Source organism: Pangasianodon hypophthalmus, chromosome 17, assembly GCF_027358585.1.
Source record: "Pangasianodon hypophthalmus isolate fPanHyp1 chromosome 17, fPanHyp1.pri, whole genome shotgun sequence".
NCBI lineage: Eukaryota > Metazoa > Chordata > Actinopteri > Siluriformes > Pangasiidae > Pangasianodon > Pangasianodon hypophthalmus.
Window position 1 is genome coordinate 12,510,025 of NC_069726.1, and position 19,678 is coordinate 12,529,702.

The following is a 19,678-nucleotide window of genomic DNA, read 5'->3' on the forward strand; positions in this document are numbered from 1 at the left end:
GAAACATTGCCTTGAACCTTTACAGTTGTTGCTGTTGTGGACATATGACATACTTGTAAATAAGCAAATCCACTTTTTGACATGTCAGTGTCTTTCTCCTCAGATCTGATTCAGTGCACGAATGAGATGAATGTGAACATCCCTCAACTGGCGGACACGCTGTTCGAACGCACCACCAACACCAGCTGGGTGGTCGTGTTCAAATCCCTCATCACCACACACCACCTCATGGTCTATGGCAACGAGGTCAGTTATATACACACATGCCCTTTATACTCCAGGATATGATCAGTAGGAAAGTTTCAGCATGTACAGCTTTTATAACAGAATTTTGCTTTGCAGCTTCATTCAGTTTTGTTCACTAGTATATGCTGGTATGAATTTACTATTTGGACATTGTTTGTGATGGAAGTCTCTAGAATTTCAGTTGATATTAAAAGGTTACACACTCCTGTTAAAATGGGAGGTTTTTGTGAAGTAAAAGAATGAAGAAGATAAATCATATCAGATCTTTTCCCACCTTTAATGTGAAATTGCAAAGTATACAAATAAAGTGAAAAACTATCAGAAAAATTTTTTAGGAGGGAAAAAAAGGAAAAATGAAAAACTTACAATAACCTAATTGCATAAGTGTGCATATCCCTAAATTAATACTTTGTTGAAGCACATTTTGATTATATTACACCACTCAGTCTTTTTGGGTCTTTTTGGCTTTTGCACTAAAATCGTCTGGTATTTGTAGCTTTGTAGCAATTCATAATTCCCTCCACCTTGATAAAAGCCCCAAGAAAAGCAGCCCTAAAGCATGATGCTGCCACTATCATGCCTCACCGTGGGTATGTTTTTTTTTTTTTTTTTTTTTTTTTTTTTTTTTTTTGCACCAAATCTACCTTTTGGAATTATAAAATTATTATACCTTTTGGAATTGGTCTCATCAGACCATAACACATTTTGCCACATGGTTTGGGGTGATTTAGTTGAGCTTGGATGTTTTTTGTGAGAAAGGGCCTCTGTCTAGCCACCCTACCTCATACCCCAGACGTGCAGAGAGTAATCAACACTTGTCAGATATTCCTGCAGCTCCTTTAATATTGCAGTAGGTCTCTTGGCAGCCCCCCTTTTAAGCTTTTGTCTTTTTGGAGGGATGACCTGTTCTTGGTAATGTCACTGTGGTGCTCCATTTTCTCCAATCTTGTTGATGGCATTTACAGTGTTCCATGGTACATCTAATGTTTCGGAAATTCTTTTATATCCCCCTCCTGATTGATATCTTTCAACAAGTGAAATACCATGCATTTTGGTATTTCACTTGTTGAAAGCTCTTTGCAGACCATGGCTTCAGCAGTCAGATGAAGCCAAGATGTCAAGAAAATCCTACAGAAATAGCTGGTCTTTATTTGGGGTTAATCAGAATAATTTCACTGATAACAGCTGTATGATGACTTTTGAACATGAGGTTGAATGTGATTGGTTCATTCTGAACACAGCCACAGCCCCAGTTATAAAAGGGTGTGCACACTTACGCAACCAGGTTATTGTAACTTTTTTATTTTTCCTATTTTTCCCTAAAATGTTTCTGATTGTTTTTCACTTAATTTTTATATGTTGTAATTTCAACATATGGTGGAAAAAGTTCTGATATGATTTATCTTGGTTTCATTTTTTCATCAAAAAAAACCTGCCATTTTCACAGGAGTGTGTAGACTTTTTATATCCATTGAAGATTAGCTCACAGAATTACAGTAAAAGCTATTTCTTTCCATGTTGGCTGATTCCATAATGTACTGCATTTTTGCCCTTTTAAATAATTTAAATGGCTGTACTTCAGGTCTACTCATACTTCATTTTGAATGCAATTGCCTTTTGTACAATGTATATGACCTTTTTAAAGAATGAATAACTAATTTCTTTCACTTTTATATACACAGAGATTTATTCAGTACCTGGCTTCCAGGAATACATTATTCAACCTCAGTAATTTTTTGGACAAAAGTGGCTTACAGGGTAGGTGCTTCCAAGCTCAGTGTGTGGATCAATAGTGGAGTTTACATCTTATTTTTTTTTAATGCAAATTTGGTATTTGTGCATATGATAACCTCAATCTAAACACTGGAAATTCAGAAAAAATAAAGACTAAAACTAAAGTTAACGAGCAAATGCAACAGAGTGAGATAAACCTGATTTTCTCAGCATGTAGTGAGTGTGTTCCAGAGACAGAAACTGTGGAAATGTGGAAATGCCCAGTGATTGAAACACATTAAATTTTTGCCCATTTTAAAAAGTTTGTGCAAAAAAAAAAAATGGCTGTAAATATGCCTAGTAATGCATTAAGGCAAAGACTGCAGTTTAGTGAAGTAAAGCTAAAGCCACCATGTGCAGTGGTGTGATCTGTTACTATTCTCACTCTGTCACTCTCTCTCTTGCTCTCCCACACTCTTCCTACTTTCTCACTCCATTACGTGGCATGTTGAGCAGCATTGCTGAATTTGAGCTTAAATAAAGCACTCATGGATTTATTTACCCAAGGCTTTTCCCATGTTACTGTGCATCAGCACTCATTCAGGGTGAAAGCTCTAGAGCAGTTCTGGTTCCGCCGTGCATAAATGTCTTGCTTTATGGCTTTAGATGTCATAAAAATGACTGATATACCATCAAAATTAGTTCTAGTAGTAGACTAATAGCCTAGAAATTGATCAGTATATTTGGTGCCTTTTTTGCCTATGCTTGTACTAAGGGTTGTAACTCTTGGGTTCAGTGGGATCACCCTTAAACATTGTCATTGTTTCATTCCTCTCTCTACAGGCTATGACATGTCCACTTTCATCCGACGGTATAGCCGTTATCTTAATGAAAAGGCTGTGTCCTACAGACAGGTTGCTTTTGACTTCACTAAAGTGAAGAGGGGGTAAGTGCATTTTCCCTTTACACCTACATCTAAGCAATAAACTTTTGGATTGTGAAACCCTTGAGCAAGGCCCTGAACCCCCAACTGCTCCCCGGGCGCCGCAGCCAAAAAAAAAAAAAGGCTGCCCACTGCTCCGGGTGTGTGTTCACGGTGTGTGTGTGTGTGTGTGTGTGTGTGTGTGTGTGTGTGTGTGTGTGTGTTCACGGTGTGTGTGTTCACTACTGTGTGTGTGCACTTGGATGGGTTAAATTCAGAGCACAAATTCCGAGTATGGGTCACCATACTTGGCCACAAGTCACTTCACTTCACATTTAAGGAAGCTACCATAATGTTGTCAATATCAGTATATAATGTCAATATCAGAATATAATTCAGGTGATATGTGGATGCTACTGGTGTGTCCTTATGGTATGGAATATTGTGTGTTTATTCACTCCTAGGGCAGATGGTGTTATGAGAACCATGAATACAGAGAAGCTGCTGAAGACCCTCCCCATCGTCCAGAATCAGATGGACTCACTTCTTGACTTCAATGTGAGTTTTTTTTTGTTCGTTTGTTTTTTTAATAGAAATTGAAACATCAGGATTTGGTTTAATAAAGTTTGATGCAAACTGTATGTCCTTCAACAGGTAAATGCAAACGAACTCACAAATGGAGTCATTAATGCCGCCTTCATGCTCTTGTTTAAAGACGCCATCCGGCTATTTGCTGCATACAACGAAGGGATCATCAACTTGCTCGGTGAGCTGTTTCTGCCCTAAAGGAACTTGCGTGTATTGTGCTGGCCTCTGCTTCATGTTGACTTTGCCCTGTTTGCCTGTTTCGTTGTTTCCTGGTAAAGAAACCTTTGAGCTCTGCGTTGACCTGCTCTGGTGCGTCGCAGCCAGTTCATTCGAGCAGTGCACTCTGAGTCATCATACTACTTTGGAGCCTGCGGCAAAGGCATCAGAAAGGCTCCACTTTATGGCAACCACCCATAATTATGCCTCTCTTGAGAGGCATTCACATAATAACAGTTATAACCCTGGGTTATTTAAATAATCTGCAATTACATTACTTTATGGAGTTTTGGATTAGGTATTAATTTTGCGTGAAGCACGTACAGGGTTATAATGCATTAGGAAAATACTTTACAAAGCTTGAGAATTTGGTAGTGTCAACAGCTCTGTCATTTTTGGAGATGTAAGAGCATGTTTATGTTGGCTGAGTAAGACGGGATTACAGAGTGTTTGCTATAAATGAATGTGAATACGTTGGTAGTTTGTGGAGGATAGCAGACGGGTGAGACATGCTTTGGATCGTGGCCAAATGACAAATGTCACAAAATACCTGGGTTGTGTGAAAAACTTGTAGTAGGGGTTATGTCTTCTTAATAGTGTGTATTGCTGCTGTGTGGTTTTCAAACCATAAATAACTTTTATCCACATCCATTTTTCTATATTACACAGAGAAGTACTTTGATATGAAGAAAGCCCAGTGTAAAGAAGGACTTGACATCTACAAGAAATTCCTCACCCGTATGACGAGAATCTCAGAGTTCCTCAAAGTTGCTGAGGTAAGTGTACAGTTTCTATATTCAGAGCTTTATCTAAGATCATGGCAAATTTGGGCTAGTTGATTATTCACCATTGTTTTTTTTTAACTACTAAAATGTGTGTCACTGCTGTTAGTCTTGCTACAGGGAGCTTTTGTACTTGTTCCATCTCTGATACATGCAGAAATTCAGAACACATAATATCTGTTTGGTTGTACCATGCCAACTGCTGACCATGACAAATGCCTCTCTCCCTCTGATCTCAACACACAGCAAGTGGGCATTGATCGAGGCGATATACCAGACTTGTCTCAGGTAAGATTGTCAACACTGCCAACTCTAAACATAGTGATACTGACCTGTTTGTGCTGCCTGTGGTCTTGATTGCAGTATGAGCTCTTGAACCTCCCCATGCTGTCTAAACCAAACACACAACCCTGCTCTCCTCATTCATGCCTGTTAGCCAAACTTTATCAGTCTCTGCATGGCTAAATCATTCATTCATCCACAGTATTATTCTAGTCGTAGAGACTTCAGATTCAATAAATGACTCAAATTAAAATGCAAAGATTTAAAAGTGCCAGAATTACAGTGTGGTTATGAGGCACAACATTAAAAAAGATGCACACTCCCTTATCCCAGCATGGCCCAGCCTCAGCCCGGTGCGTGCAGTGCCTTCTGCATGTTCCTGATGGCAAAATGCCTCGTGCTGTTTGCTCTCTTTCTCCTTTTTTTCCAGCACTATGCAGCCATAAAGGTGTTTTGTTGTTGTAAAAGCAGGGTATATTTTCCACAGCTAACCTGCCTCATTATTTCCCCAAAAACGTTTCTATTTTGAAAGTGTGAAATTCACATAGTTAAAATTCAAAATAACTTCCAGTTCAAGAACACACAGGTCCTGGTGCAGTCTCTACACGAACAGAGAAATGAATGAGCCCAGTGAACATGAGTAGAACCCCTTTTGCAATTTGGTTTGGGTGACTAATTTAGCTTCTCTCAACAGCCATACACATGCAGAGTTACGTTTATATGGTCCAAATTAAGTTTATTGGTTGGTTTAAATAATTTCAATGTCTGCGTCCTCAGTCTATTTTCTGAAATGCATTAAAATACTGTCAAACTACCACCTTTATATTCTGTATCTTTCCTTATCTTTCCGTTTTCAGTTTACGGTCTGCGTAAGTATCTGCACCTCCCTCTATTTTTCCTCTGTGATTGATGCTATCTTGTTCCCTGTGTGGTGATTAAGTATTATGCATGCTCACTGAGGAGTGTGTGTGTGAGAGAGAGTGATGGTATGTACATATTTGAGAGAGAGTATCACTAAAATAATTAATCTTCCTCTTTCCAGGCCCCTAGTAGTCTCCTGGATGCACTGGAGCAGCACTTGGCATCACTAGAGGGAAAAAAGGTGAAGGACTCTACAGCAGCCAGCAGGTACAGTGACCTACATGAGTAACTTTGCGTTTCAGTTCCCCACCAGCCTGTTGTGCCCAGATACCAAATTTAGCATGTGTGTGTGAGATTTTCTGGATTGATGTGGGTGGTGTCAGGGTGGCTAGGAGAGCTTTGAGCCTGGCACAGAGCCAGGTTTTATCGAACTGTTGAATGAGTTCAGATGTAGAAAGCAGATGTCCCTGGTGTGTTTTGGGGCAACTGATAGCCCTCAGTGGTTTTGCATGCTCACACAGAGCAGACTGTCCTATACTGAACTAGGTCACTGCAAAAAAAAAAAAAAAAAAAGGATGGATTTCCGACCTTTTTCTCTGCAAATGACGTCCTCAAAGGTGGAATCTGATGAGTTGCAGTTTGTGCAACAGAATAAACTGTCTAGCTTTGCTAGCTCTGACATTTTGGAGGAAAACTTGGGTCAGAGTTCACTGCTGTGGAGGGAAGCCATTAAAACCTTATCTGCTTATGTGCTATGGGCCAAGGAAGACCATTTCCATAAACACAGCATCTGACACTGATATCTTTCCTAGAATGTTTTCTCACCCTGCCATTGTTTTTTTTTTTTTTTTTTTCTTCTTCTTCTTTTTCTTCTCTGTCACTTTTTATAGGGCCAGCACACTGTCCAACGCCGTGTCCTCTCTGGCAAACACGGGCATATCTTTCACCAAAGTGGATGAGAGGGAAAAACAGGCAGCCCTAGAGGAGGAACAAGCTCGTTTAAGAACACTTAAGGTGGATTATGTCACTTCTGATAGCTGTTCATAACAACTGTTATACTCACAAAGAAATAATACAAGTGCACTCATACACCTAGTGGTAAACTGTTGAAATATACACCTTGTTTGTTTCTTCAGGCCTGGAATTATTTGTGCATGCTGAGAGTGAAGCTTTGTGTTAGGAAGTTTTAACAAGGCTTTTGGCATCATAAAACACATTTGTCTTTGTTTTGTTGTGGGTGTGTTTTTGGGCAGTTACCAAAATTCCCATGTGAAACCAACTTTATTCTCCCTGCAGGAGCAGCGCCTGAAAGAACTCTCCAAAAAGCCTTCCACATCCTCAACCACAGCTGCCTCTCCAGTATCCACAGCATCTGGCAGCATCAGCACCGCTCCAGCAATCGACCTGTTCTCCACACCCAGCTCCACCAACGGGTGAGGGAAATGAAGGGAGTTGTGTTCCATTCCTCCACAGCTCTGCTTAAGAGTTATTTTTTTAAAAAGCATGCATACATAAAGCTTCTTTCACATGTGAGGATTTTTAGCTTATTAGCTCCTTTAGATTTGAAAGTATTAGATGGCTAGCTCAGTAAAATATGCATGCTAGAGGAAGGATAATGTGATGTACACTGTAAGTGCTGTTCAGCATGGCTGTGGTAAGCAGTTCGTTTGGGACAGTGCCAAATTATTTTCGGCAGTGTGTGTGAACAAATATATTGTGTCTGTCTTGGTTTAACTGTAGGGATTGTGGCTTTGTGTAGAATGACATGTTCACCAAATCCAAATAAGTCTGACCTGTATGTAGCATCCTACCATCTGATCTTCCATTATGTCTTCACTTCCACTTACTTCTGCCCACAGCTCATTGAGCAGCATTCACTGCACATGCTAATGAAGGCATTTAGGCAGTAATTATACTATTAAGATTGTTGTGTTGAGAGGCTAAATAAAACTACAGAGCACAGGAAATGCTCACTCGCACTCTTCTAACTTTGAAAACCATTCTGGCTGTGGTATTGTTGCATGACTACCCTCCTAAAAGAGGACTCTCTCCCTGCGTTCTTCCAGCAACAAGGAATTGTGCATGTGACCCTGCTGCATTCTTTGGTCTGAGGCCTGTGCATCTTGAATCAACCTGCAGTGTTTAGATTTGCATGTGCGTGAGAGATACTGGACCTTCCCAGTTGTTAATTTTGTTTTTCTTTACCCTAGTGCTGCAAAGGTGCCAAATGATCTGCTGGATCTCCAGCCAGCATTCCAGCCATCTCTAGCTCTCCCCACTGCTCTGCCTGTAGCTAACACATGGGGAGGTGAGTGCTGACCATATGAGCGTCTGTCACACCAAATACATTTCATTATCACCTGCACATGGATTAGTCATATCCAAGCGAGCATAAAAAAAGATGATGATGCTAATTTTGTTTTTGTAATTGTGTGTACATATGTATATGCTACACTCACATAATGTACTAACATTGCTGAATTTTATTTCAGGTATAATGTTGGCTTAGATGCAATATTTAAATGTTATTTAATATTTGACAAGCAAGAAGCTGTGAATTGGCCATCAGCCTTATAAAAATGGACAGTAGATAACATGGTTATTAGATAGTCCAAAATGCAGACCAGGGCTCATTTTGATTGCGCAGTTGTGCATTTTTATTTGTGAGGTTTATTAATTAAGAAACAAGTGCTATACCAGAGTAACAGAGGTCAGTGCCACTTTTGTGCAAAGTCATTCTTAAACTGTGAATATATGGAAAAGATATAATAATACTTTAGTCTTTGGGCACAGAAAATAATAGTGTTTTTAACTAGGACTTGTTATGAATTACGGGTTGCACATTCACTAAATATACTAGTCAACCAGTTCAACTATTTGGTTTGCAAAAAAATTGTTTCGGGGCATAGCTATTTTAGCCTGTCATACTGTTATTTGTGCAGCAAAGTACACATCAAACAACAGACTACAAATGAAATTTCCAGCTTCTGTGCTTTTTTGTTAGTCTACGGTGTTAATGACGAAAGTACTGTGCAATAAATGTTCAAAAAATAATAAATATGTACATCAAATTACACAATTTCAGGACATACAAAGTCATAAAATGCACTCGTGGACAAACTGGCAGTTCAGCTGAAATCATTGATTTTGAAAATGAAAGCATGCAGCACGGAAGCTCCTTATAGCTTAATGGTGGATGGATGGAGGATGTGATGTCCAAAGCAGTGTCTGCAATGTATTTCTGCCATGTTCAACTCCAGTTTCAGTAGCATCCTAAAACAGCTGATACTGTACAACTGATATGACTGTAAACTAGCTAAGTGGGATTGAATAGTGATATGCAACCCGTGGCTCCAAAAGCTCTCTTTCACACAGCACTGGTCACAGTGGAATTCACTATGCAACAATACAAAATTTTTATTAAAAAATTTATTTAGCTAGGATGAAAAAAAAACTACAGGAGGAATTCCTTTCAGAGTGGGTGAGAGTTTCTCTCAGCAGACTGTAAAGTTGGTTTCATCTAGTCTAAAATATTTTCTGACCACCAAAGTACATTTAGCGGCTGGCTTTACCATCTGCCAGCATCATCTTACTGTCTGCCTCACTGTATTTTTTCCACTGCCCCGACTAGTCGGCAGCTCCTCAAATGCCGGCTTCTGAATCTATTAGTCAACCTGTCTGTGCAATCCCTAACATGAATATCAACCCAGTGAGACTAACAATGTAGATTTTATTTAAGAATGGCTGAAAGAGGTTTAACTTGAACTTGTGTTATAACATTGGTATTACTTAAATGTCTCCATTTCTTCTTTTTATGCAACTGTTTTACATATGTAGAAGGTACAGTCTTATTTTCTAAGTTTTAACACAATATTTTTGCTGTTTCTGCATATATTACAGTGGAGGTACAGTATTAGCTATTCATTACACATTTTATGGTCCTCTACGATACAGTTGATATTGTTTTTTTTTGTTTTTTTTTTTTTTTTTTTTCCTCTTTTTTTTGTTTTGGTGGGGCGTGTACATTATTTTTCTGTCTAAGAATTTAAAGATTGTTGGCCCATGGCAAGTTTCCAGGACTTTAAAATTTAATGTTACTCTGTTTGTTACTATATCTGTATTGACCTTTTCTTCTTATTTTGTATTTAATTGCTGTTCAGGTAAGCGTTACAAAAATTCTACAGAAATACTCCAGGCTATTTAAGAGCCCCATTGCTTCAAAGGAACCCTTATTGCTTCAGAGGTTTAGTACACATTACATGCGAAGTACTTCATATCTGCCATGGTTCATCCTCATTACAACCCACCACTAGATTTCACAATCTTGTTCAATATGAATGTGATTTCAAATGGGACATCTAAGACTATTTTTGGACCCACCAGCTTATGTGGTGTTTGTGGTTTCCTCATTTTTTTTTTTTTTTTTTTTTTTTTTTTTTTTTTTTGTGCACCTGAATCTGCATGCTGTTTCCCATGGTTTCTCTAACATTTCTTTTTGGTGTCTTGTTTTCTGTTTCTGACGGCTGTGTAGATCCTTTCACTTCTTCAGAGAGTGTCGATGACTCCATTCCAAACTTAAATCCTTTCCTTTCCAAACCTGTCGATGCTGTTCCTCCACCTCCTCTGTCTTCAGATGCTGTTAGTTTTCCTTCTAGGACTCCCAGTCATGAAATGTTTAGTGGTAAACGGATTTTATTTTGCCCTTCTCAGCATCACATTTTGTTTGCATTTTGTATGCTGCTCTTTGTGATTTTTTTTCTGCATTGCCTACTTTATGCATGTTCCATTACCCATTATCCTCAACCATTTCACTGTCTAGAACAAAATAGATAGGTACGATTCAGGTGTGTGTGTGTGTGTGTGTGTGTGTGTGTGTGTGTGTGTGTGTGTGTGTGTGTGTGAGAGAGGAAACAAGAAAGAGCATAGCCTCAGTGAGCTGATACTGTAGAGTCTTTCCTTATTGTTGTACAACTGTAACAGAAAGTATTTGCTGAACAGTAACAGACAGATGTTTTTTGCGCTTAAATATGTGCGTGTATTTGCAGCTGTAATGTAGCGAAACTGCTGTGCTACGTTTTGCTCGTTATCCTGGCCAGCCTGCTCTATTTGCATCTAACTGGGGCTGGAACAGGCTGCAGCTTATTTAGGTTCCACTACTGTTGGTTTTCTGCACACCTAATACTCCGACTTAAACTAAGCTGTATACTTAAGTGGAAAAAAACAATATTACAGAGGAATCACTCTAACCCTAACCTTAAAGGAAATGTCTACCCTGAAACAAATTAAATATAATGATATATTAATATATTAACATAAAGTTCATTTTGAGATATTTGCGGTAATTTTAAGGGACATTCATGGTGCACTTACAATGGCATTTATTAGCAGAAAAGTTTCAGCAAAATCAGACATGGGATTAGACGTGGTAATGCTCAGGTTTTAATGTTAGCTCCTAAAAATCAAGCAAGATTTTTTTTTTTTTTTTTTAAAAGCAAGGTTTACCATCATATTAATAAGAAATCAAACTTAGTATAGACAGCAAAAGTTCCAGAATGCAATGCACCTATATAACACAGTTGTGCCAAGTTAGAGGGTGTGGTTGGCAACCAACTCCTACTTAGCGATGTGTGAAACATCAAATACAATGGATTTGATGGAGGACTTGGCCAATTAAAGCCAACACTGATTTTTTGTAACTATATTTTAATCTTAAGCACATGATTTTATACATATCACGCTCTCCATATCAGATACAGTTTGCTTGAACAATGTATTAAGTGGTTCGTTTAAACACTGTAATATTACAGTATAAACTATAATATTAATAGTATATGCTGAAGTCGTTTGTCCTCATTTTGCTTAGGCTCCATACCCCTTACTTTAAGTCTCTAAGTTTTACAGAATTTAAATCTGTATGTTTTGGTTCTCCAGATCATTACAATCCCTTTCTTGATTCAAGCTCTTCTGTTGCCTGCACTCTTGAGCCCTGTACGCGGATAGAGGGCTTTCTCTCAGGTACAGATGCACGTGTGATTTGTTTTCTGGGTTCAGAAAACATGGCTCCACACCACAGGGCCCTGTGTGCTGTTTTTTTTTTTTTTTTGCAGGCTTTGAGCTTCCTGTAGCAACCCTCCTTCCTCTTGGATTAATTTGGTTCCTTGGCTTGCTGTTTGTTGTAAAATAGCTCTTAATTCTGTTCTTGTTGCTTAAAATAGTAACTAAGACTTTTTCAATTCTTTTTGTTTTCTTCTTTACAAGTTGGTTTTCTGGATACAGATATTGAATCAGACCGTCAGTGTTGTTTAAATCCCACTGAAAATTCTCTAAAACGAGATATCTGTGTCTCAGGAAGCCAGTTCTTTTTCTTTCTTTTTGTGTGTTACTTTACTAATATTTCACCTCTGGCTTTCCTTTTCTGCACTCCTCTTGCTGTGGCAGACTCGTTCTGTTCTCCAGCCCCCTACTCTAACACCCCACTGTTCCACTCCGAGCCTTCCGCTGTAGCTGGACTATTTGGAGGTAGGTGATGATTCCTGCTTCCCTTTCCCCAAACCTCTTCTGGTAATTCTCGTTCGTTGTTTTTCCTGTGTCTTAATTTTTTCCTCTTTCAGATCTGGTCTGTATTTTTATGCTCTGTCCTCTTTTAAACAGCAGTTAGAGATGAAATGGAGTGCGTTGGCCATACGTCTAGGTGTCCTATAAGTAGCAGGGCCAAATGAGTTATCATAGATTACAGTGAAATGGTGACTTTTGTGCTTTACTGAGTGGAGTAAGGGTGTGGTTGAAGTCCCAGGAGCTCCTAGAATTAAGGATTATCTAATGCCCCCCAGTCCCACTGAATTTAACACCTATGTTTCTCGGGAAGTGAGAGAAATGGAAGTGAACTGATCCGTTCATGTTAAGAGAACACGACAAACTGTACACAATGATGGATCATGGTTTGATGGCAGATTTACCCCCTGGCTTCAACATCTAACCAGGTCACCTTCTCATTTGTGCTCTTCAGGGTTTACAGCATCTCCCATCCCTCAGCCAGCAAGCTCCTCTGGCCTTAACGTTGACTTTGACTCTGTGTTTGGCAATAAATCCACTGCTAACAGCACAGACGCTGCTGGTAAGAATGTTTATTTCTCTTTCACTACGCTCGTCTTTCACATCCCTCGTGCTTATTGTGATGGTTGCTAGGAAAGCGAGCCTCTCTTGCTTCCCCACTCACAGTTGAAAAATGAGGGCACGGAGTTGCACTGCTGTACCTGATGTCCCATACATGTCTCTGAAAGTGTGAAATGGGGATTTTCAGCATGAATGGTTGTGCTTTTTGCATTTGATTTCAGTGCTTCCCTAGACAAAGCACGAGTAAGTGAGGCACTGTATGCACTCTTCTGCATCCAGTCAGTATGGCAATAAAGTACAGCTTCTAGCATTGCACTGCTCATTTTTGCATACATGCAGGAAATACAGAGACATCACACTAGATTTCCTGACACAACACTTTCTCCACTCTTTGTACATCTGAGGAGTTATTTTAAAGTCAATTTGTGGTATACTCCATCCATGCTAATTTAATCAAGTGTAAAGTGTGTTGGAATGTTATACTGATAGTATGCCCTTTTTCTGTCTCCTCCTGTGCTGTGTGGGTAAACTCTGGGCCTTGGCTTTGCATGGCATGCATGACTTTGGTGAGTTGATGCTGACTGTTGAAGGAGGAAGAAATTGCACTTCTCCAGTTTATTTACATTTTAATAAAGTTTCTCTCCATCTACAATAAATATTGCTTGTCTTGTATCTTCTGCTCTTTACTATCCCCCTCTTTTGCTCTCATTCTTCTCTCTTTCTTTATCCTTGCATTCTTGCAAAGATGATGTTTTAGGTGGTATCCTGAAACCCACAGTAGCTTCTCCGAGCCAGAGCATGCCACCCAGTGCCCAACAGCCTGGTAAACTGGTGTCTGATGACCTGGACTCCTCTCTGGCCAACCTTGTAGGCAGTATGTGTCTGCCATTTGTGTATATCTGAAAAAGTATCACACATTCTGCATGGTACACTATAGAGCCAAAAGTATGTGGACACCTGACCATCACACCCATAAGTGGGCTTTCTCCAAACATTTGCCATGAAGTTGGACACACAGTTGTATAAGATGTCTTTGTATGCTGTAGCATTAAGATTTCCCTTCACTGGAACTAACGGGCCCAAACCTGTTTCATCATGACAGTACCCCTGCGCACAAAGCGAGGTCTATGAAGACTTGCTTTGTCAAAGCAGGTTTGGAAGAACTCAAGAGGCCTGTACAGAGCCCTGATCTCAAACCCACTGAACACCTTTGAAATGAACTGGATCGCTGAATGCGTACCAAGCCTTCTCACTTGACATCACTGTCCGACCTCACTAATGCTCTTGTGGATAAATGAGCACAAATCCCCACAGCCATGTTCCAAAATCTAGTGGAAAGCCTTCCCAGAAGAGTGGAGGTTATTATAACAGCAAAACCAACTCCCTGTTAATTCCCATAGTTTTGGAATGGGCACATATGGATGTGATGAGCAGTTGTCCATATACTTCTGACCATGCAGCTAGTATTGCATTGGATATTGTGATTTGGTTCTAAAGCATTAAATTTAATTTGCATATTCTGTTCTTTGCAGATCTGGGTATTGGAAATGGCACAACAAAAAAGTAAGTCCACATATGAAGTACGTACACAAAGCAGCTTTGAAGTCTGTGCTAACATGAAGTTTGTGCTGACATCTTGGTTTGTTCAAAGTGACATCCACTGGAGTCAGCCTGGTGAGAAGAAGCTAACTGGTGGAACCAACTGGCAACCAAAGACGGCTCCGACCACAACATGGAACCCTGCCAGTATGGTGAGAAGAGATTTTTCAAGTTTTTCAGTCCTTTGCACAATAAGACACATTAAGGCACATCTCTGAGCAAAAAGATACCCTCAGTAAACAGTCCTGTAGTATGCATTTAAAATATTCTTATTGTTTGAGCTACAGTGTCATTTGTATCTTTGTGTCCTCTAACTGTCTGTTGCATTGTGAAATTTTCGTCTGGGGGAATAAACAGAATGGCATGCATTTCCCACAATACGTAAGTCCAATGATTGAACTGTTTTGAGACGCATGAGTATTATTAACCTCACAGCTTCTACTGTGGTCACAGTACCGCGTGTGTGTGTGTGTGTGTGTGTGTGTGTGTGTGTGTGTGTGTGTGTGTGTGTGTGTGTGTGTGTGTGTGTGTGTGTGTGAGAGGGTGTGCGTGCATGTTTGAGCATACTTTATCAGAGTGGGTGTTTGCATACCAATGCACACACAGTGACCAGAGTCACACTGAAGCCTCTGTACTCATTGTGACCAGCTGAACTAACCGAGAGCTTCTCCAGCATGACTGTCACCTATAATATCTCCTACGATTTCCCTTCTTTCTTTTTTTAGTTTGCTGCAATCATGTGACTCAATCAATTTAACCAAGTATGGTGTGATTCCATCGAAATATTTGGCTAATGTGAGACGGGGCTGGTGAATAGATACAAATATATACATATGCTTTAGACTTATTTAGGATTGAGCAACTAGCACAAAACCTTACAAATACATAAGGCTGTCTTTTTTTGTGGATCCTCACTGCAGCAAAATATCGTGATATATAGCACTCTGCATTTAATTATTGTTGTAGTTAATTTAATTATATTAAAAAAAGAGTTTTCAACTATTAAATCCTAAATGGGAATGTGCAGCCATTTGCAATGTATTCTTTTTCTATATATTTTCCCTTTGAACCCCATCCTGTCAGTAAAATGAATAGCCTGATAACGATTAGCTGAGAAGGCCCTTTCACACATTTGAATGGTCCGTAAGTAAAAACAAAAGTGTTTCTGTCATGAGCTCAGCCTCTTTGAGAATCTCACGGCTCTCTCACAAAGAACTCCTCTTTGAACCAAGATCTGCACCTGCTACTAGCCACACTACCATTGAGGACGCGTTTGCTCAAGCACACACAAACGCACACACTCACACACAGACTGACTCTCTCTCAGATATACATGTACTACTTTCTCTATCTGTCTCTCTCTGGTTATACTGCCATTCAGATGCACTGGACAACATTTGCAGTGACTTTAGATTAATAGCTGTTAAATGTTTACCAGGGGTTTAAAGAAAGATCTGCAATCTGTCCATCTGCACAAAGTTTTTATTATGAACTGAAGCGTACGCATGTGTGCGCCTGCACGTGTGTGTAAAGGTGGGAGGTGAAAGACTTGTTGTGGTCTTGGCGTGCTCCTTTGAGTGGAATTTCTGATGCTGGAGGTGTTGAGCTGAATGGTACTCTGTCAGCTTTCCGAGTAGTGCATTCTGTACTGCCAACATTTCTAACTCTTGACTGTGTTCCTCCCAGGCACCGTCCGTCATGGCTTTCCCTGCCACGACACCCACAGGCATGATGGGATATGCAATGGTGAGTGGCATCAAGCATCTTGGACGTAAACAGAATTATATACATGATTTTGATCACTTAATTTATAGTACTGTTCTCCTTTATATTCTCCTTGTTTGCATATAGCGACTACCTAGGATGGAGTATTGCTTACAAAACCGAAAGTTCTGCAAGTGCCATTATGTTCTTTTAGAATGGTGTTTAACCTTGAGGAAACTGGCCATGCTGCTGCCTAATGTAATGGTGGTTTTGGCAAAAGGATCTCTTATAAATGAGAATCCTTGCAAATAACATGTCCTAGAGACTGTAAATAACCTTGTTCTCACTCTCCTTTAATGACTGTTGGTATTGTGCAGTAGGACAGCAACCTACTACAATGTGAAATAAGTAGCTAAATATAAATGGTTAATTAATTAAAAGCATTGCTGGATAATTGCATTGCTCTTCTGCCTGCATATTGATGAGCTGCCGTTCTGCCCTCAGTCCCAGCTATGGCAGCGCGGAGGCATGAAAGGTGCAGAAAACGCTCCGAAACTAAAGCACCTCTTCATACTGACACTCCATCTACTGTTCATACATTTCAGCTTTTGTTCTTAGATTCATTAAACATTAAAAGGTTCCCACTTTCCTTGCAACTCGCTTGTTTGCAATGTTTTCTAGAATGAATTGAATAGGAGTGTGTGGGTGTTTGTGGGAGTCCAATTTGAAGTCAAGAGCCTTGCATTTTGCAAGGTGACATGATGCCATTTTCTCATTCTTGTGTAATTGTACAGTGTTTCTCAGTAAAGATTAAAGATTGAAAGGATTAAAGTTCTGAGTTTTCCAGTATGAGCCACATGTTAAAGCTAATGTTTAACAGAGAGAGTAACGTTGGCAACATGCTGATTTGTGGCTCTGCTTCTTCACTTATGTAACCTCAGCTCTGTGATTCGTTTCTCCATTTTGCACACACACACACACACACACACACACACACACTAATTGTTTAAGGGTCAGTTGTGTTTCTAGTGTCTTCTATTCGTGGCAGGCCAATTCAGTGTTCCTGTTCTTAAAGGAACATTTTTGTATGTTCCTTAGGGGTTTTTCAAGGGGATGGATGGGGTTCTTAGTTTTGTAAATAGTTCTACTTTCTACTAAGCCTTTCTAAAAGAGAAACCCTCTGTTTAAGGGTGCTACATAGAACCTTTTAGGGTTTTCCCCCAGAGGTCAAAAGTGAAGAACCTTAATCTAACATTTTATTTTCTAAGAGTGTAGACTGGTATACAAAGAAGGATGTTTACACAGAAAAGAAACTAATTCTGACCATAAAGTATGGTGGAAAATCTGTGATGGTGTAAGTTGTTTTTCTGCCAAATGCCCTGAGAACCTTGTTGCTATCACAGACTACATGAAGTGCCAAGAGATTTTAAATGAATATCTATCTGGCTGCTTCTGCCAAAAAGCTACAGCTGGGTCATGGTGGGTTCTTCCAGCAGGACAATGATCCAAAACATATGTCCAATCACACAAAAAATGATTCAATAACCATAGAAACAAGCTTTTGACATGACATTTAAACCCCTTTGAAAACATACGCAGTGAGCTACAGAGGTGAGTCCTCAAGAGAGGACCTGGGGCACTAGAGGATCTGGAGATATTCTGTATTGAGGAGTGCTCTCACATAATTTGCTCTATATTTTCTAAATGGAGGCTACACAAAGGCACTACATGCAGGGGTGCCAATAAATGTGACACATTTTCTTAGAATCAGTTTAGTTCAATTAAACGTTATGTTTCTTATATTTTCCAGTGTTAGATAAAGCTAATTAGACACACAGACCGTTTTCATAAACCTTTGCCCTATATCTTTACCATGGGTGTTAATAATTATGGTGCTGGCTATATGTAAAATGCTGACTATCTGATTTTCATCAGTTTCATTGAGTAGATAGGAATCTGTTTTAATTGATGATAAGACTTGGTGCTGATGTAATGGACTGTTTAAGTGGAGAGTTCGGTGATGCCCTTTTGCTTTCTGCACCTGTGTGAGCTGTTTTGAGTGGCACTTAACTAATAACTGGAGGAACATGAAAGCAGAACATTCAACTTCCATGAAACATCTGTTTCTTTTAGCACATACAGGGTAGTGTATGTGAGCATGACGGATGTCGTGTGTTGTAAATGGTGGTTTATATTTGACCCAAGATATGGGGTTTGAGCCAGGGGTGTCTTGTTTAATTATAAAAATAAAAGTTTTATTTCTAATTTCTTTCACATTATAATTCAACAAGTAGGACCAATAACAGAATACAAGTACCCAAGCTCTAGAATGATAATGAGCATCTATACACACTGTATATAGGGGTTATGTCAACCATATGAACATAAAATTTAATAAAACTAGTGAAGTGTTTTGGGAGCAGTTAGCAGGACTTTGGTTTAAGCTGTGTTAGAAAAATAGGAAATGTATTTATTTTCTTCTTGTTTGTTGGTCTAGCCAGCACAGATGGTTCCCGTGACCATGATGACACAACCTACCATGATGTACACGCAGCCTGTGATGAGGCCGGCTAACCCTTTCGGCCCAATCTCAGGAGCACAGGTAGGAACATATGACCTCTTTTGGACTTGCTGCCAAGCTGATAACCATTGCACTATGCCACAGATGTGATGGTAAAATCTTGATATGGTTTCCCAGAGTAGACAGTAGAAATCCAATCATTCACTGTATTTCTCCAGTCGACTCTAGGAAACGTGAGCACACTGTGCTTCTCCTGGATCTCCCTGAAGAAATGCTGCTGTCTGATTAATGGAATTCTGTTCCTTGAGCAAAAGCAGCTCGGAACATTTGAAGCTCTGTTCAGAAAGCTCTTGAATGAATCTCATGCATCTCCATGTTCCATTACAGGGCTTTCCTGAACAAGCCTAGCATGGATGCATTGAAATATGGCTACAGATATACATTCCATTTCAATCTGTAAAAACAAAACAATGCTTATCCTGCTTCTATCACACCACCTTGTCATCTCTGTAGTATGCTAGCTTGCATACTTAAAGAAGCAGACCTTTCTCTGATCTTAAGACTTACAACATCATTTTCTAGCCACTCTAGCACTGTGGTTTTTCTCCTCTGTGTGTGTGTGGCCTCCTTCACACTTTCTCGTTCTCTCTGAACTAGCCCTCGGCTGCCTCTAGTCCCTCCAGTCAGAGTCCTCTCAGACCTCCAGGACAGGACCCCTTTGCACAGCTTTCTCTCAAGGAATTCCTTTAGGGACACTTTTAGGTACAGCATGCCTGGGCCATGTGTGTATGTGCTGCATGTTAATAGCACTGGGTCTGCTTCTATTTACAGCCGCCTTGTCTACACCCTGTTTACTTTTACTTTACAGTTTAAAAACATATAATTTCTGAATATCTCACTTTTTTGTTGCGTTCTATGTTGCTGCTAATTTCATTTTGTTGTGCTTAATTTCACCCCATGTGATTCACTGCATTAGCCATTGCCTACCTTGATGCAAGCATTGTTTTCAACACTTCATGACTGTGGTGTTTGGTGGTCAATTAAATGAAATGTGGCAATCTTATTACCATTATTATTTTTATATTATTATTACCATTAGCTTACACCATTATCATGACTATTGACACATCA

The 19,678-nt window shown here is 39.6% G+C and overlaps 1 protein-coding gene across 33 annotated transcripts in view; it reads left to right on the forward strand.

Moving 5' to 3' along the window:
- Nucleotides 1-19,678, forward strand: part of picalma (phosphatidylinositol binding clathrin assembly protein a) — a 41,943-nt gene that overhangs the window by 19,555 nt on the left and 2,710 nt on the right. For 3 of the 33 annotated variants that reach the window (XM_053241171.1, XM_034312354.2, XM_053241170.1), the window contains 22 exons: nucleotides 104-246; nucleotides 1,929-2,004; nucleotides 2,803-2,905; nucleotides 3,346-3,439; nucleotides 3,536-3,647; nucleotides 4,355-4,461; nucleotides 4,714-4,755; nucleotides 5,792-5,877; nucleotides 6,501-6,624; nucleotides 6,907-7,043; nucleotides 7,821-7,918; nucleotides 10,142-10,291; nucleotides 11,542-11,625; nucleotides 12,049-12,129; nucleotides 12,617-12,724; nucleotides 13,469-13,597; nucleotides 14,256-14,286; nucleotides 14,375-14,474; nucleotides 14,680-14,703; nucleotides 16,009-16,068; nucleotides 18,524-18,628; nucleotides 19,205-19,309. In XM_053241171.1, the coding sequence (XP_053097146.1) occupies nucleotides 104-246; nucleotides 1,929-2,004; nucleotides 2,803-2,905; nucleotides 3,346-3,439; nucleotides 3,536-3,647; nucleotides 4,355-4,461; nucleotides 4,714-4,755; nucleotides 5,792-5,877; nucleotides 6,501-6,624; nucleotides 6,907-7,043; nucleotides 7,821-7,918; nucleotides 10,142-10,291; nucleotides 11,542-11,625; nucleotides 12,049-12,129; nucleotides 12,617-12,724; nucleotides 13,469-13,597; nucleotides 14,256-14,286; nucleotides 14,375-14,474; nucleotides 14,680-14,703; nucleotides 16,009-16,068; nucleotides 18,524-18,628; nucleotides 19,205-19,297 (2,087 nt within the window). In that variant the 3' untranslated portion in view covers nucleotides 19,298-19,309. Of the gene's footprint in view, nucleotides 1-103; nucleotides 247-1,928; nucleotides 2,005-2,802; nucleotides 2,906-3,345; nucleotides 3,440-3,535; nucleotides 3,648-4,354; nucleotides 4,462-4,713; nucleotides 4,756-5,791; nucleotides 5,878-6,500; nucleotides 6,625-6,906; nucleotides 7,044-7,820; nucleotides 7,919-10,141; nucleotides 10,292-11,541; nucleotides 11,626-12,048; nucleotides 12,130-12,616; nucleotides 12,731-13,253; nucleotides 13,290-13,468; nucleotides 13,598-14,255; nucleotides 14,291-14,374; nucleotides 14,475-14,679; nucleotides 14,704-16,008; nucleotides 16,069-18,523; nucleotides 18,629-19,204; nucleotides 19,310-19,678 lie in introns of those variants that run through there. The other 30 variants (XM_053241191.1, XM_053241172.1, XM_053241174.1 and 27 more) reach the window with 30 other exon arrangements.